Source organism: Stegostoma tigrinum, chromosome 13 (assembly GCF_030684315.1).
Source record: "Stegostoma tigrinum isolate sSteTig4 chromosome 13, sSteTig4.hap1, whole genome shotgun sequence".
Taxonomy (NCBI): Eukaryota; Metazoa; Chordata; class Chondrichthyes; order Orectolobiformes; family Stegostomatidae; genus Stegostoma; species Stegostoma tigrinum.
In genome coordinates this window covers 13,636,463-13,652,797 of record NC_081366.1, presented here as the reverse complement: position 1 = coordinate 13,652,797, position 16,335 = coordinate 13,636,463, and the positions used below count along the sequence as shown (strand labels likewise).

At 41.5% G+C, this 16,335-nt stretch overlaps 1 protein-coding gene across 4 annotated transcripts in view; it reads right to left on the bottom strand.

Moving 5' to 3' along the window:
- The window catches only part of LOC125458209 (glutamate receptor 1), a 212,464-nt gene that overhangs the window by 99,279 nt on the left and 96,850 nt on the right, over positions 1-16,335 (bottom strand). For all 4 annotated transcript variants that reach the window (XM_059650581.1, XM_059650583.1, XM_059650582.1 and 1 more), the window contains exons 10-11: positions 11,317-11,523; positions 5,896-6,266 (exon numbers count right to left, since the gene is read on the bottom strand). In XM_059650581.1, coding sequence (XP_059506564.1) covers positions 5,896-6,266; positions 11,317-11,523 — 578 coding nt within the window. The remainder of the gene's footprint in view (positions 1-5,895; positions 6,267-11,316; positions 11,524-16,335) is intronic.

The following is a 16,335-nucleotide window of genomic DNA, read 5'->3' as shown; positions in this document are numbered from 1 at the left end:
CAGAGGGAGCTGGGTTTTCTGTGCAAGAATGGCTGAAGATGAGTAACAAATAATTAGAAGAGCCAATTTAATGCAATCGTGTACCATGTAAAGAACTGCATACATTGGTAGGAAGATTATGCTTCAGTAATTAATGAGACCGCATCCACATTGTATTGTACATCATTATACTGGTCACCTTATTTAAGGAAGAATGTAAATGCAATGCAGGCTGGTCAGAGAAGGCTTACTGGAAAAATATCTGAAATAGGTTGATTGCTTTATGAGGAAAGGTTGTTCAGGCTAGTCTTGTATCTACTGGAGTTTGAAGAGTAAGAAGTGACTTAACTGAAACATACAAGAGCCTGAGGGGAAGATGTAAAGGGAATGTTTCATCTTACGGGAGAATCTAGAACAAAAGTTCATTGTTTAAAGACTGGGGTAACTCATTAATCAGAGATGAAAGAATTTCTTTTCTCTCAGAGGGTCATGAGTCTTTGGAGCTCTCGACCTGAAAAAGTGGAAGCAGAGTCCTTGAATATTTCTCAGGCAGCAGTACTGAGATTCTTGTTAGGCAAGGAGTTGACAGGTTATCTGCGATGGGTGGAAATGTGATCAGATCAGCCATGATATTATTGAATGGTGGAGCAGGCTCACGGGGCTGAATGGCCAACATCTGCTTCTAATTTGTACGCTTGAACATATGTTCTATTTAAAAAGTTTGGTGTCAACTGAAATTGTAACAATAGTAAGTGTTATAAAAAGCTACAGATCTTTACACTGGAGTACAGGGAGCCTGTCCACAGTCAATGATTCATCATGTGTCTCTTAACCATTCACCTTATCCTCTGCCTGATCATTATGGAGTCATAAATTGTCTCTTCTTTGAAGGTTAAAAGAAAAACTGTGCAACAGAACAGGATCGTCATAATATTTGAGCTTGAGTGGGAAACAGTTTATGTGCACAATAAACATATACCTTTCTTTAGGGAAGAAAACAGATCGTTCCTGGATGACTATAGATGGAAAGGCTGATGAGAAACAGAACACAGAGGATGGTAGTAACTGTGAAGTTCATCATACTGTAGGGAACTAAATTCAATGAAGAAAGCACGGAATAGATCTAAAACAAGGAATAACAGAGTGAAGAAAGTGAATTGGACCAGGCACATAAATATTGCAGCCACAGTTGCAGGTCAGAGACAGGGAAATTTACAATAAGCAACTCACCTCCCTCCTCCCCAAAGCCTACCCACAATCCACAAGATGCAACCCAAAGGCGTGAAGGAATGCTTTTCACTTGTTTGGGCAAAAGGAGCTCCAAAACAGGCTGAAGGGCCTGTTTCCACACTGTAGGGAATCTAGTCTAAAAAAAAGCACAAGAGACGTAACACTCTCAAAACCGCCCAATTGATTGGCATTCTGTCTGCCACCTCAAAGTTCACTCCCTTCAGTATTGACTCCCAATGCACAATGGCACCACCCACACGACGCAATGCAGCAACTCACCATGGCTCCTATGACAGCACTTTCCAAATACATGATGGTTTGGAAGGACAAGGGCAGCAGATACATGGAAACACCACCCCCTGCAAATTCCCCTCTAAACCATGCACCATCCTGACTTAAAACTACATCACCATTCCCTCACTGGTGCTAAATCAAAATCTTGGAATTCCCTCCCATTGAACACTGCGGATGTCTTTACATTACCACACTACAGTAGTTCATGACTGGCTCGCTATCACCTTCTCAAAGGTGTTGCTGAGGTGAACAATCGGTGACAGTTCCCCAACAAAGCCTACATCCAAGGAAGAGGAAAAAGGAATTGAGTATGAAAATGGAATTGCAACTAACATAAAAGGGAGTCCAAAGGTCTTTTCTAAACACACAAGTAGTGAAAGAAAGGGTAGTATTGATTAATGACCAAAATAGAGTTATTGAGTCATGCAGCTCAGAAACAGGCCCTCGGTCCAACTTATCCATGCTGACCAGACGTCACAATCTGGCCTAGTTCCATTTGCCAGCTTTTGGCCATATCCATCTAAACCTTTCCTATTCAAACTGATTTTAAATGTTGTAATTGTACCTGTCTCCAACTCTTCCTCTGGCAGCTCGTCCTATACAATGTACCAAACTCTGCTGCGAAATAGGTAGCTTTTAGGTCCTCTTTAAATCTTTCCCCTCTCACCTTAAACCTATACTGTGTAGTTTTTGACTCTCCAACCCTAGAAAAAGACCCTGGCTATTCATTTTGTCCATGCCTGTCATGATTTTATAAACCTCTATAAGGTCATCCCTCAGCTTCTGATGCTCGATAAAAAAGAACCCGTCTAGTCAGAGATAATGGGAACTGTAGATGCTGGAGAATCCAAGATAACGAAGTGTGGAGCTGGATGAATGCAGCAGGCCAAGCAGCATCTTAGGAGCACAAAAGCTGACCTCTTCCCATCCCCTTTTTCTGATGAAGGGTCTAGGCCCGAAACACCAGCTTTTGTGCTCCTAGGATGCTGCTTGGCCTGCTGTGTTCATCCAGCTCCACACTTTGTTATAACAGCCTATTCAGTCTCTCCCTACAGCTCAAACCTTCCAAGCGTGGCAACATCCTTGTAAATCTTTTCTGCACCCTCTCAAGTTTAACAATCTCCTTCCTATAGAAGGATGATCAGAATTGTACATAGTATTCTAAAGTGGCCTCGCCAACGTCCTAAACAGTCACAACATGACATCAGTACTCCAGTACTAATGTTCTGACCAACGAAGGCAAGCGTGTCAAAGTTTCTGACAATTGAGAAGACATAGCTTTTGTGCTGAATGAATATTTTGCAGAGGTCTTTGCTAAAGAGGCTACTGCCAATGTAGCAGTAAAGAACAACATAACAGAAATTATTAGCATGGTAAAAACAGATAAGGAGGTAGTAAAACGTTGGCAGTATTCAAGTTTGGACAAGGTCCTTTTGAGCTGTATCCTAGCTTACTCTGAGAATGAGAGGGTCTAGCCATAATCCCCCATTTCTGCCTTTGATATGAGCATGGCAGCAATGTACTGGAGGACTGCAAACATCACAATTTGTTCAAAGAAAGGGAGAGTGATAAACTGTACAACTCAGCCAGCAAGCTTAGCACAAGCAATGGGAAAGTGTTGAAGTCATTAAAGCATGACACAGAGAAATGGCACTTGGAAAATCATGTATTATTAAATGAAATGCAATGTGGCTTTGTTCAAGACAAATTGTGCTTTACTAACTTGACTGGGCACTTTGATGAAGCAGTGGAGACAGACTGATGAGGGTAGTTTGTTAACGTACTGAACTCTGAAACGGAGCTTTTGAAAGTACCACCCATCAGGCTTCTTAACAATATTGAAATCTGTAGGATAAAAAGGACAGTGGCAAGATTGCTTTAAAAAACAATTATGCCAAAGTCCTGAAAACATACAGTCATTGTGAATGGCTCTCTTCAGACGGTTATACAACCTTTAGTAGTAAGATCAAAGATTGTTTGGATAAAAATGGAATTGCATGCAAAGGGCATAGTTTCTGAGTTTCCAGATGAACATGACTTGGAAACATCGAAGACGATCACAACAGCCCTCAGGAAAGAATAATCTATCACAAATGTAAGTTGGGCAGTGAGTCTAATTCAAAAAAGTGGGAAGTGATAGCTTTTGGAAGGAAGAATAAGGAGAGGAAGCACAAACTGAATAGTATAATTTTAAAGGGGTGCAGATGATGACAGGATAAGTCACTCCAATCAGAGCTCCACTCTGCTTGCCAGTTCTCTTTCTACTTCTTTCTTTGTCCTTTCTGCTTTCCTCCCTTCTTCTCTCTCCCCCTCCCACCGTGCACCCCTTTTAACAACCTACCTACGAAGTCAGTAAGGATCCAGATCGCGATCAGGAGCCACGTGGTAGGAGGTGACTGCATGGGTTGTGTCCTGCATACACATGACAATAAACGATTCAGTTCAATTAAATTCAGTTAAAAAGAAACAGAGAGACCTTAGAGGTATGCACACAATTCTTTGATATGTGGGGTCCTTCGCTTCTGATAAAGGAACTGAGTACAAAAGCAAGGAACTGATATTAAATCTTTCTAAAACAGTGGTTAGACCTGAGCTGCCAGTTCTAGCCACCACACTTCAATGAGAACATCAAAGCCTTGAGGAGGAGATTGACTGGAATAAGATTTGGGATAAGGGACTGCAGTATGTGGAGAGGCCAGAGGAGAGAGCGTTATTCTCCTCAGAGTAAAGAAGACTAAAGCCAGACTTAATAGGTGTGTTTGAAATCCTGAATGCTCATGATACAATGACTAAGGAGTAAATAAGAAGAAACTGTTTGCAGTGAGAGGAGCATTGGTAACCTAAAGGCACAAATTTACTGTAACTTACAGAAGAAGCAAGGTCATTGGGGTCATTGTGGAAGCAAGGTCATTGGGGTCATTTAAGAGACTGCTGGACATGTATATGGTCACAGAAATTTGAGGGTGCATACATGAGGATCAATGGTCGGCACAACATTGTGGGCTGAAGGGCCTGTTCTGTGCTGTGCTGTTCTATGTCCTATGTTCTATGTTCTAAGAATCAGAGGCAAGATTAGGAGAAAACAGTTACTGCAGTGATTTATTGTCATCAAGAATGAAAAAGTGGTGAAAGTAACTTCAGCAGTAACTTTCAAATAAACTCATGAGAAGGAAACATTTGTAGGGTGTAGAGGAGAGGGATAATAATTGGAATATATCTTTCAAAGAGCCAACAGAGAATGCAAACACAAAGTGTCGAATGTACAGTGGTAGTGTCACTACCTTTGGATCTGAAGGCCCAGGGTTCAAGTTCCAACTGCTCCAGTGGCGTGTCATAATATCTCTGAAAATATCTGAAATGCCTTCCTTTTGTGCTGTCTGATTGTGTCATCCCATCGGTCAATGCTCTGAAGTACGCAGACAACACGAGGCAGAATGTTAATAGAAAGTGCTGGTACAAATCAGTCAGGAGATGTGCAGATGTCAGTTTTGAATAGCTTCTGGCTCTGTCACTCATCGGTAGAGTTTCTTTCAGGCCAGTGAATGAAGCAGCGGCCATGTGAGATCCACCGAAACCGAAGGCAGAAAACTGGATACCGTGGCAGAGTCTCCCTCAGCCATTGGATGCTTCCTCTGGAACCAAGTCATGACTCTGGGGTTCATTTCAACCCCAACCCTGATCCTGCAGGAGACCGCTAGGATAGAATGACTCCACAGTCTGAATCACATGTTGTTTGGGATTTATGGAAAGTCAGATCAGATACTGCTCCAATTCCCTCAGTTTCCTGCCGATTAGAATGAACACCCTCCAACTCCAATACCCAAACCCCACACACCCCAAACACCCTCCAACTGACCACACCCAAAGCAGTACATGATCAGCCACAAATCATGAAAAAGTCATGAAGAACATGGTTGTGTTACCATCTGAGCCGCTCTCACAACACCACTGTGCCCTGCACTAACTTCCACATCAGATTCATGACTGCCAATAATATTAATTGTTTTGTTTTGAGCTGGTTAAATTATTTATATACACGTTAACCGTGGACCGTAAAATGGGTATATGCAGCAAAAACACGGTAGCCCTCCAAGCGGACTGTGTTCCCTACACTAACTCTATGCATTTTACGGTCTCGGAATGGTGTATATAATATTTTCTGGAAGTGGATGAGCGATCGTACATGTACATCACTGTTCCATTTCCGCCCCTGATCAAAAAGCAGGGTCTTTTTTAAATCGAAATCCTTTATCCCCTTTTGGACCAGAGGTTTTGTTTTGGAATAAAAAGAGAATAAAAAAGGTCTATTTAAAAAAAGCAAATAGAGATATATGCACCATGGCATCAGATTGGGACCGAAAATGCACAAAGGTGAAGGTTTAAAAGACCAACCTTGGCGAAATATCGCATCCTTGCTGCATAAAGGCGCCCAGAGAGAACCAGAGACTGTTAAATATTCCAAACTCGTTGGTCTGGTCGAGACTTTGGGCATCAGGTCCGTCTTCGTACTCCTCTGTTTGCCACTCATAGGGGCTGAATCTGCTCACCAGGAACAGGACCACGCTCACACCAATGTAGGCGAACACGATGCACATCCAGATCTCATACGCCAAGGGGTCCAGGAAGGAGAAAACCCCCGGTTTGGATTTCTGGGGTTTTTTAATCATGATGGAGATCCCCAAGCTCATGAAAGGTTTGGAAAAGTCAATGACCTCCTCCCGCACCAAGGTGATGGTTAATGGGGCCACTGCGATATCAGCTTTCTGAAAGACAAAATGGGATAAAAGTTAATTGTCAAGTCATTGATGAAGCCCTCATTCACTTATTTCTGATACCTAGTGAATAGCTCTTTTAACATTCATTCCTCAACTGGCCAGGTAAAAAAAAGAGCATTGGCTCTTTAGCCTCAATGTTCTTTGTCAGAGTTTGCTGTACACGCACTTGCTGTTCTCCTTTCAATAATGAATACCCTTGAAACTTACTTTACTGGCTGTGGTGCAATCTGAAATTATACAATTAATGGTGCCAAAGAAATGCATGTTTCTCATGTTATTGTTTTTCAGGTCAATGCCTCAACCAATCAGAGTCAACCTGTCTTATTTAAAGTTTAAACAAAGTCTGGCAGTTAACTGTCAGTCATCACTAATAGTTGCATGCATTCTCTATAACAATACATTCACCAATCAGAGTCCACTTGCCAATTAAGCAGTACTCTCCCCCCATAAACAGTACAAATGTTGCTTTCCCTTTATTTTGGCATATACTGTGAATTGCACTGAATAGTGATAGACAAAAAGCTTTAACAAAATTTTTCAGCAATTATTTTTAATTATTCATTTGACCTGAAATTGTTCTTTTAGGTAGAGAGAAAGACTCCAGTGACAATGTTTCCGCTCTTCTTCAGATAGTGCATGGGATCTTTTATGTCTGCCCGAGATGGCAGATTCAATTGCCAACCTTCATATTTCGCTGTGTGGAATAATTCTTCTCATCCTCAAAATACACTTTCTTTTCCCTCAGCTGTCAAATGAGTCTGTGGTTTTTAATGGTCATCTTTTCAGTTACCATGAAAGTGCCAAAAGACGATTCATCGAACATTCTTTTGTCTCCATCATCGTCTGGAATTGTTTAGGAGTGTCAAGTACTAAATCCTGCTCCAAGTATATGGAAACTTAGGATAAACTACGTTTTCATTTTGATACTACTGGAAGGGTTGGCATGGAAACATAGAAGAGAGGGGTTAGGAGCAAGAGCAAGCCAGTTGACCTCTTGAGCCTACTCATACAATCAAAATGATCATGGCTGATCATTGAGCTCAACATCCTAATCCTACCCTCTCCCCCTAGCCCGTCATCCCTTTAGCCACAAGAGCTATATCTACCACCTTCTTGAAAACTCATAACGTTTTGGCCACAAACACTTTCAGTGGTAGTGAATTCCACAGGTCTACTACTCTCTGGGTAAAGACACTTCTCTTCATTTCAGACTACTGGGAACATCCTTCCTGTATCAAACTGGTCTGTTAATTTTACAGTATTTCTACGAAAACTTCCCCACCACCCCCCATTCTTTTAAACTCCAGTGAATACAATCATAACCAGGTCTATCTCTCCTTACATGTCAATCCTGCCATCCCAGGAATCAGTCAGATAAACCTTTGCTGCACTCCCTCTACGCAAGAATATTTTTCCTCAGATAAGGAGACCAAAACTCCACACAATATTCCAAGTGTGGCCTCACCAGTGCCTTGCACAACTGCAGCAAGACATCCTTGTTCCTGTATTCGAATAGTTTCGCTATGAAGGCCATAATACAGTTTATCTTCTTTATTGAGACGCACCTGCACACTTACTTTAGTGACTGGTATACAAGGTTATCCAGGTCTTCTGAAAGTCCCCCTCTCTTATTTTACAGCCATTTAAATAATAATATGCCTTTCTATTTATGCTCCTGGAGTAGTTAACTTCACATTTATTCACATAACACTCCATCTACCATGCATTTATCATCCATTTGTGATGGAACTGAGTGACACACTCAGCCACATCATAAGGACTTAAAGAGCCAAAAACTACCGACGTCAAATCACAGCTGGAAAATAAATTCTCTGTGGTCACAAAACTCAAAGCAAAACTTTGGTTTGAAAAACTGGTTGACAAAGATGTGACTCACTCTTGTTTGAGGTTACATTTAGTTTGTGACATGTTACACAGCTGTGCACATTTTCTGCCTGAACCACACTGTCACGACATATACTGGAAAGAGTGTGCTGATAATCATGCCTCACTGTTCCAAAGTCAATCACAAACTACGTAAAATCACAAGTACAACACCATAAAGATCAGATGCCTGAATAGCTGCAATTCAGGACAAAAGCAAGTCAAATGCAGGAGATGTTAAAAAGGGTTTAATGTTACCTATCGGCTCAGAAGCCTCAGCCATTATTGTTTCTGGTGTAGCAATTGCACCCAAAAGGTCTTCAACATGGTTCCCAACAAAGTAAAACATTTTTAAATGTTTCTAAGAGAATAATCTCTCTGTGAGCTCTGTACATGATATTTACTCCTAACATACAGCTATCAAAATATCTTTGCTATTCCCTTTCATCATTAATGTAGGATTGTCTGACTGATTTCTCAAATTTTTGAAACGTTCATTTGCTTGCTTCACAATCGAACTCATGAGTATCCAGAATAGCTTTGTTACAATGTCACAACTCCGAGAGACTTCCTCTGACAGAGGCGACTAGATTTGGTGAGCTCTACCTGTCAACTTGTTCTGGAAATACCCAGTTTTCCTTCAGCCACTTCACTCATTTTGCTATTTTCCCAAATGGCATAAGGAATGTCTCTGCATTCCTATTCCTCAAATTTTGGTTGGGACTAGAATCACAGACATTTCCACACTGCTGGGTACTAAAGGCAATTTAGCATGGCCAATCCACCTAGCTTGCACATTTTTGGACTATAAGAGGAAACTGAAGCACAGGAGGAAATCCATGTGGCACAAACTCTGCACACAGCTGGCCAAAGGTGAAATCGAACCCAGGTCCCCAGTGCTGGGGCAGCAATGCTAACCACTGAACCACCCGGCTGCCCCTCCAACTTTACAAATTTAAGCATTTCCCTTTTGAACTTTAGATTGTGGCCAAGGTTTCTCTCATCTGAGCCTTCCTTGGCATTCAAAGTACCTTTCTAACTGCATTATTTTAAGCTGGTATCCCCTATTTCTCTCCTCCTTTACCCCTTCTCTCTCTTAAATTTTCTTTCTTCTGCCCCTTCTTCTGCCTGAAATGCTCACTTATTTTCTTTCACGTTTCTCTGAAGTTGAATCTTTTGCAGTTTCATTTTCCTTTCCATCCTTTTTTTAATTGCAAAGATCTTTCCTCTTTATTTCTTGGTCATGTTCAAGCTTCTTTAATACCAGTTGAATCTTTGCTAACTCAGGTGGCTCACCAATCTTCGTACCTAATCCCTTCTGTATGTCCACAAATCCCAAATGCTTTGCTATTATTTCAATTACCTCTGTCTTTTTGGATGTGACAGGCAATTCCACCTCTAATGTTTTTGCCAATTCTATCAGTCTGGTTCCTGTAAATCCATCAAGGTTATCTCTTCTAATTGAAGCATGGTCTTAGCTGTTTCCAATTTTATCTTACTCTAATACGAGAAACCTTATATTTGTCATTTTATCCTTTACCATATACCCTTACTCAACATCCAATTTTATGGTATCCTTCTTCAAAAAAACACCGGACCACGAGCCCCGAAACTTTTATCATGATTTAACCGGGTAGAGTGCACCAATCATCATGCCCCACTGTTTCAGTGGCAGTCACATAATGTAAGAAGTCCCAAATATGGCACCAAAATGCCTGACTGACTGCTATTCAAGACAAATACAAGTCATAGCAGACATTGACATTAATAGAAACTAACTCTATTCATTACAAGGTGACTTTAATAAATCGCAGAGATAAACATTCCTAATCTACTAATATGCCTCTTGAACTATATCCCCTCAAAATCCTCAGACGCACACACACACACACACACACACACACACACACACAGACACACACACACACACACACACACACACACACACACACACCTATTCACGATTAAGGTACTCAGGAATGACATACAATTTGACATAGATATTATAAATATTAAGAATGTAGACACGGTAAACAAAATTCCAAAGATCAAAAGTCCTGAATTAAAGAATGGGTTAAGTTTTCTTACACAGTTCCTCTTAACGTTTAGCATGATGATGCACTGCTATCTGTGAAGCAATGGGCATTGTTCACTTTAGCAGTTAATTCATGGACCTGAGTATTGTCTTGTTACAATTTCTTCTTTTAAGCTGTTATTTTTGCCTTTTCCCCCACAGAGATAGAGCGAGAGGGAAAGAGATGTTTTCAGTTTGCAGGCTCTGTGTGTCTCTGCCTGCCCTGGTACTTATAACTTTGCAACAAACTGTGTTTCAACTAATTAGAGGGCTAACATCAGGCAGAATTTCTCAAAGTGTTCCTTTAATTTTGTATCCATTTTATATCTCTTTTTCTCTTTCTCCACTGTTGACAACGCCTTTGTTTTTTGCCCTAGCCTTGTGTCTCCATCAAAATTATGAAAACAAATACTGATTCTCAATCCTTCAGCTGGGCTTCTCAAATAAGAACGAACATGTATGTCTGTAACTGAGACAAAGCAAATATAGATTGAATGGAAGCTTCCTTCTTTGTCAGGGATATCGAGTCATAGCTTCATAGAGTAACACAGCATGGAAACAGACCCTTCGGTCCAACTCGTCCATGCCAACCAGATATCCTAGCCTGATCTAGCCCCATCTGCTAGCATTTGGCCCACATCCCTCGAAACACTTCCTATTCATAAACCCATCCAGACGTCTTTTAAATGTTGCAATTGTACTCTCCTCCACCACCTCCTCCGGCAGCTCATTCCATACGCGTGCCACCCTCTATGTGAAAAAGTTGTCCCTTGGGTGCCTTTTAAATCTTTCCTCTCTCATCTTAAACCTATGGCCTCTAGTTTTGGATCCCCTAGCCTGGGAGAAAAAAACATCTTGGCTTTTCACCCTACCCATGCCCCTCGTGATGTTTTGTCATTCATCTCAGAATTAAACTTGTTCACTCTAAGGTTACTCAAGGACGGTGCTCAGTGATATAGTACATGTGTTTTTATAGAGTGCTTTTAAGCTTTGCTAAAACCTGACCACACACCATGTACAGGCTTTGAATGAACAAGTGTGGTACATTATGCTGACCCCAAAGTGTCACATGAAACTCACTGAATACACAAGCTCGCCGACCATCCCATTCCACACTTTGGAGTCTGGATCCCTCGCTCCGTATTTTCCGTCTGCCACGATTGCGAGTTTGTACTTGAAGCCCACGTGCTTGGCAATCTCCGCTGCCAGCTCCACACAGTAACCTTCGTATTTATCATTACCTTCTAGCTGATCATGATTCTTCTTCAGCATCACGTAAGGAGGTTCCTGCGAACACAAAGCACTGAGTCAACAGGGCAATATCCTGCTCATTCAATCAGATGCTTCAATCATTGTGCCAGGTTCACCCGAATGGCATATGAGCCAGGACTAGATCCATCACCCAGGGCTTTGCAGCTAAGCTAAGCTCCATCCCAACTCAAACAGGATCCAGCATGAACTCTGGAGTGAAGTGTCCCAACTCAGAACAATGAAATCTGGGACGAAACTTGCTCCATACGAACAAGGGTCCACATTCACCCAACCAGAGACTGCAACTAGACAGTCAATCATTTATTTACAGGTCAGTGGGGAAACAAGCTGCCAAAGGGAAACCGGCCAATTAAGAAACCCGAGCTACAAGATCAGAAGTCACACAACACCAGGTTATAGTCCAACAGGTTTATTTGAAATCACCAGCTTTCAGAGTGTTGCTACTTCATCGGGTGAAGTGAACAGCGCTCCGAAAGCTTGTGATTTCAAACAAACCTGTTGGACTATAACCTGGTGTTGTGTGACTTCTGACTTTGTCCATCCCAGTTGAACATCAGGACCTCCACATCAGGGCTGCAAGGTGACAGAGAACATACAACGTAAGGCACAGTGAAATTATCCACTGTTGCAGGAAGAATAAAAATGAAGAACATTTTTTAAAATGGGAAATACTGAGTGGAATTTGGAAGTTCTTGCACACAAATCAGAGCAAGTTAATACTCCGATACAGCAGGAAGACAAATGATATGTTAGCCTTAATCGCATGTAGACAGGAGCACAAGAGTAAGTCTTTAAGACTAGAAAATGTCTTTATAAGTCTTTCAGTAAGTATATAGAGCTCTAGTTAAACAACAAGTAGGGTGTTGTAGAGACAACAAGGTATAGAGCTGGATGAACACAGCAGGCCAAGCAGCATCAGAGGAGCAGGAAGGCTGACATTTTGGGTTTAGACCCTTCTTTAGAAATTTGAAATCACAAGCTTTCAGTGTGCTGCTCCTTCATTAGGTGAAGTGAACAGCGCTCTGAAAGCTTGTGATTTTAAATAAACCTGTTGGACTATAATCCTATAAGTAGGGTGTTGTGTACAGTTCTAAAGAAAGTTTATACTGACTTCAGAGTAGGTGCCACCAAAAGAAAATGACTAGATTGATTCATTGAGAAGGCCGTACTGTGAAGAGAGTTTGAGTGGAATACGTCTGTCTTCTCTGGAGATTAAAAGAATGATGTGATCTTGCTATGGCAAATTCTTTGAGGGTCTCACAGGGGTGATTCTGAGAAATGTTTTCTCCTGGACAGAACTGAAGGATATATTCTCAGGCTAAGGAAGCAACCATTTGTGATTGAGATGAGGAGAAATATTGCAAACCTTTGAAATTCTCTTCCAGTTTGCTGTGGAAGTTGAGTTATTTTATATGCAATGCTTCGATGGATAGTTTGTCAGATATCAAGGAATTCAACATCTGGGAGGTTGTGATTTAATGGGATTGGCACTGCTAGCATATGTTGCCATTCCCAAATTACTCCTTGAGCTGATTGGTTTGCTAGGCCATTTCATTTAACAGACAATAACATTGCTGGGGGTCTGGAATCACATGTAGGTCAGATCAGGCAAGGATGGTAGATTTGCTTCCTGTAGTGATTGGAACCAGGTGGATCTTATTGACTATGCAATCCTTGATTGAGGTTGTTAACTCTGTGAATCAGGGAGCTCTGGGTGATAGATATAAACAGGAGATGCAGAATCTCCTCACTGTAGGGACTAACTTTGAGTTGGCTGGCCACAGCCAGTGTATGGGGCACATGGAAAATAAAGGGTGACTTGGTAACTGGATAGTGGCCTCTGTGTAGTTATTTCACATCCCTAAGGGGCATTGGTGAATCAAGTGGGTTTGTACAACAATCTGTGAGAATTTCCTGGTTGCCATTACTAAAACTAGTTGGTAAATCCAGAGTTTATGAATTTAAGTATTGCAATTTGAAGCCTTTTCCCAAGAATATTAGCCTAGTCCTATGGAATAATTCCAGTGACTTTACACGTATGTCACTATCCCACTAAAAATAATGGTAAGCATACAAGAGCTGTAATGGGGTTGAAGGCTGCTCCTGCTTTTGTGCTGATGATTGAATTATTTGATGCATGCTGTCCAGTTACCACCAACATCCATTTTCTGAACATGAAACCTTTAGCACATTGGTGATTCCTTGTTAATTACATTTCAAATCTTAATGCATTTCTTTCATTGGTCTCACCTGACAGAGCACAGGTCCTAATGCTATTATACACAATAGTGGCTACAAACAAACAGGGAATGCCTAGAATGTGTTTTTCTTGCTCCCAGTGCTATTGGACCATTAAGGCAGTGACCTAGTGGTCTTATCACAATAAATCAAAGGTTCTCACTCTATTAGAGATAATGAGAACTGCAGATGCTGGAGAATCCAAGATAACAAAGTGTGGGGCTGAATGAACACAGCAGGCCAAGCAGCATCTTAGGAGCATAAAAGCTGACGTTTCGGGCCTGGACCCTTCATCAGAAAAGGGGAATGGAGAGATCCACCTATCTTCTCCTCTATCCATCTTCAGTCTGCCTCCCCCTCTCTCCCTATTTATTTCAGAATCCTCTCCCCATCCCCCTTTTCTGATGAAGGGTCTAGGCCCGAAGCGTCAGCTTTTATGCTCCTAAGATGCTGCTTGGCCTGCTGTGTTCATCCAGCCCCACACTTTCTTACCACACTAAGCTATTTGTGATGGTTTCAGACTTATATGGACTGGATGATGATGGGATAGTGTAGGGGGATGGGCTTAGATTAGGTCACAGTTCGGCACAACATCGAAGGCCGAGGGGCCTGTTCTGCACTGTATGTTCTATGTTCTATATGGGGCCAGACTGCAAATCTGAGTTATACAGCTAGTTTACTGAATATTCATATTGTGAATGCTGTGACAATTGAGCAAATCAATCTGATGAGACACACATACCATGGGAGAAGTGCAACAGAGGTTCACTTGATAAATCCCACAGATTGCAGGATTTTCTAAAGAGGTGAGATTCAGAAGTGAGGCGGTATTTTCCAGAGTGTCACAGAATGAGAAGTGCTTGCATTGAGATACACAAAATTCTTACACAGCAAGACAGAGTAGATAGAGATGTTTCCTCTGGCTGGTGAGTCTAGAACCAGGGGCGTAATCTCAAGTGCAGGTTACTGGGAACCGAGAGGAAGAATAATTTCTTCAGTCAGAGGATTACAAGTCTTTGGAATTTTCTACCCCAGAGGAATGAAGGGTCTCAATCATTGACCACATTCATGACGGAAGTTGTTAGATTTCTGGAGACTAATGACATAAAGGGATACAGTGGGAGATGGTGTGGGAAATTGGCAATGAGGTAGATGATCAACTAAATGGTAGATAAGTTTGATGGGCTGAATGGCTCTCTCCAGTTCCTATATTCCTCAGAACCAAAATAGGTCAGCAGGAATTGGAGACGACAGGTGAACAGATCTTAAAGCAGGTCAGGGTACAGGTGGCAGAGCACTGGAGAAGCCAAAGGTTACAGAGGGTGTAAGGTAAGGTGTCAAAGGTTGATGACATCCTGATGGGCTAATACTTTTATATGAGACATATTGTGAAAATTTTGGCTGAATTTATCACTCCTCTCATTTGTGGCAGGGATCGCAGTCAGATGGCTTACCTCTGTCCTGGGTTCACGGTGTCAGCTTTATGGAGAAGTGGATCAAGTTTCAGCTCTGAGACATATGTCAGTATCAAGTAATTTTACATGGAGAATTTTAATGAGTAAATGAATTTGATAAGGTCAAAGCAGGTAAATTATTTCCTCTGGGAGGGAGAGACCAGGATAAGGAGACATAATGTTGACATTTCAGCCAAGTCATCTAGGAGTGATAGCAACCAGCACTTCCTCACACACAGGATACAATAAATCTGGAACTCTCGCCCTCAAAATACTGTTGAAACTGGGAGAAAATGAAAACTTTGAATCCGAGATGGATTGATTCTGGAAATGAAAACAGAAAACACAAAAAGACACTCAGCAGGTCTGGTAGCAACTGGAGAGAGAAACAGAGTTAATATAGCAGGTCAATAACCTTTCTTTAGAACTGATTGACCAGAAAGTTAACTCAATTTCTCTTTTGAGATGCTGCCAGAGCGACTGAGCATTTCCAAAAAAATTCCAGTATTTTTTTGCCTTCAGATTTTCATCATCTGCAATGTTTTGCTTGTCTTTTTCTTCATGGGATGTGAATATCACTGGCACAGTGTTGCTGCTCATTCCTATTCGTCTTTGAACTGAGTACCTTGCTAGGCCATTTCAAATGTATTTTTAAGAGCTGACAACCTTGCTGTGGGTCTGGAGTCACATACGGGCCAGACTAGGTAAAAACTGCAGATTTCCTTTACTAAAGGGAATTAGTAATCCAATTTTTCTTTTAATAACAACTCATGATAGCTGTCATGCTCATGGAAATGTGCCTTATTTTACGGGGGTTGGAGTATAAGAGTAGGGAAGTCTAACTACAACAGTATAACGTGCGAGTGAGACTATAACTGGAGTACTGTGAGCACTTTTGGTCACCTTACTTAAGGAAAGACATCACTTGGACACAGTTCAGAGAAGGTTCACTAGGATGATCTTTGGTATGGACAGACTGTCTTACAAGCAGAGGCCAACTAGGTTGGAATTCTGTTCACTGGAGTTTTAGATGTATGTGAGACCATAAGACATAGGAGCAGGAAATAGGCCAGTCGGTCCATCAAGTCATGGCTGATAAAGTTTTTCAACCCTATACTCCCGCTTTCTCCCCGTA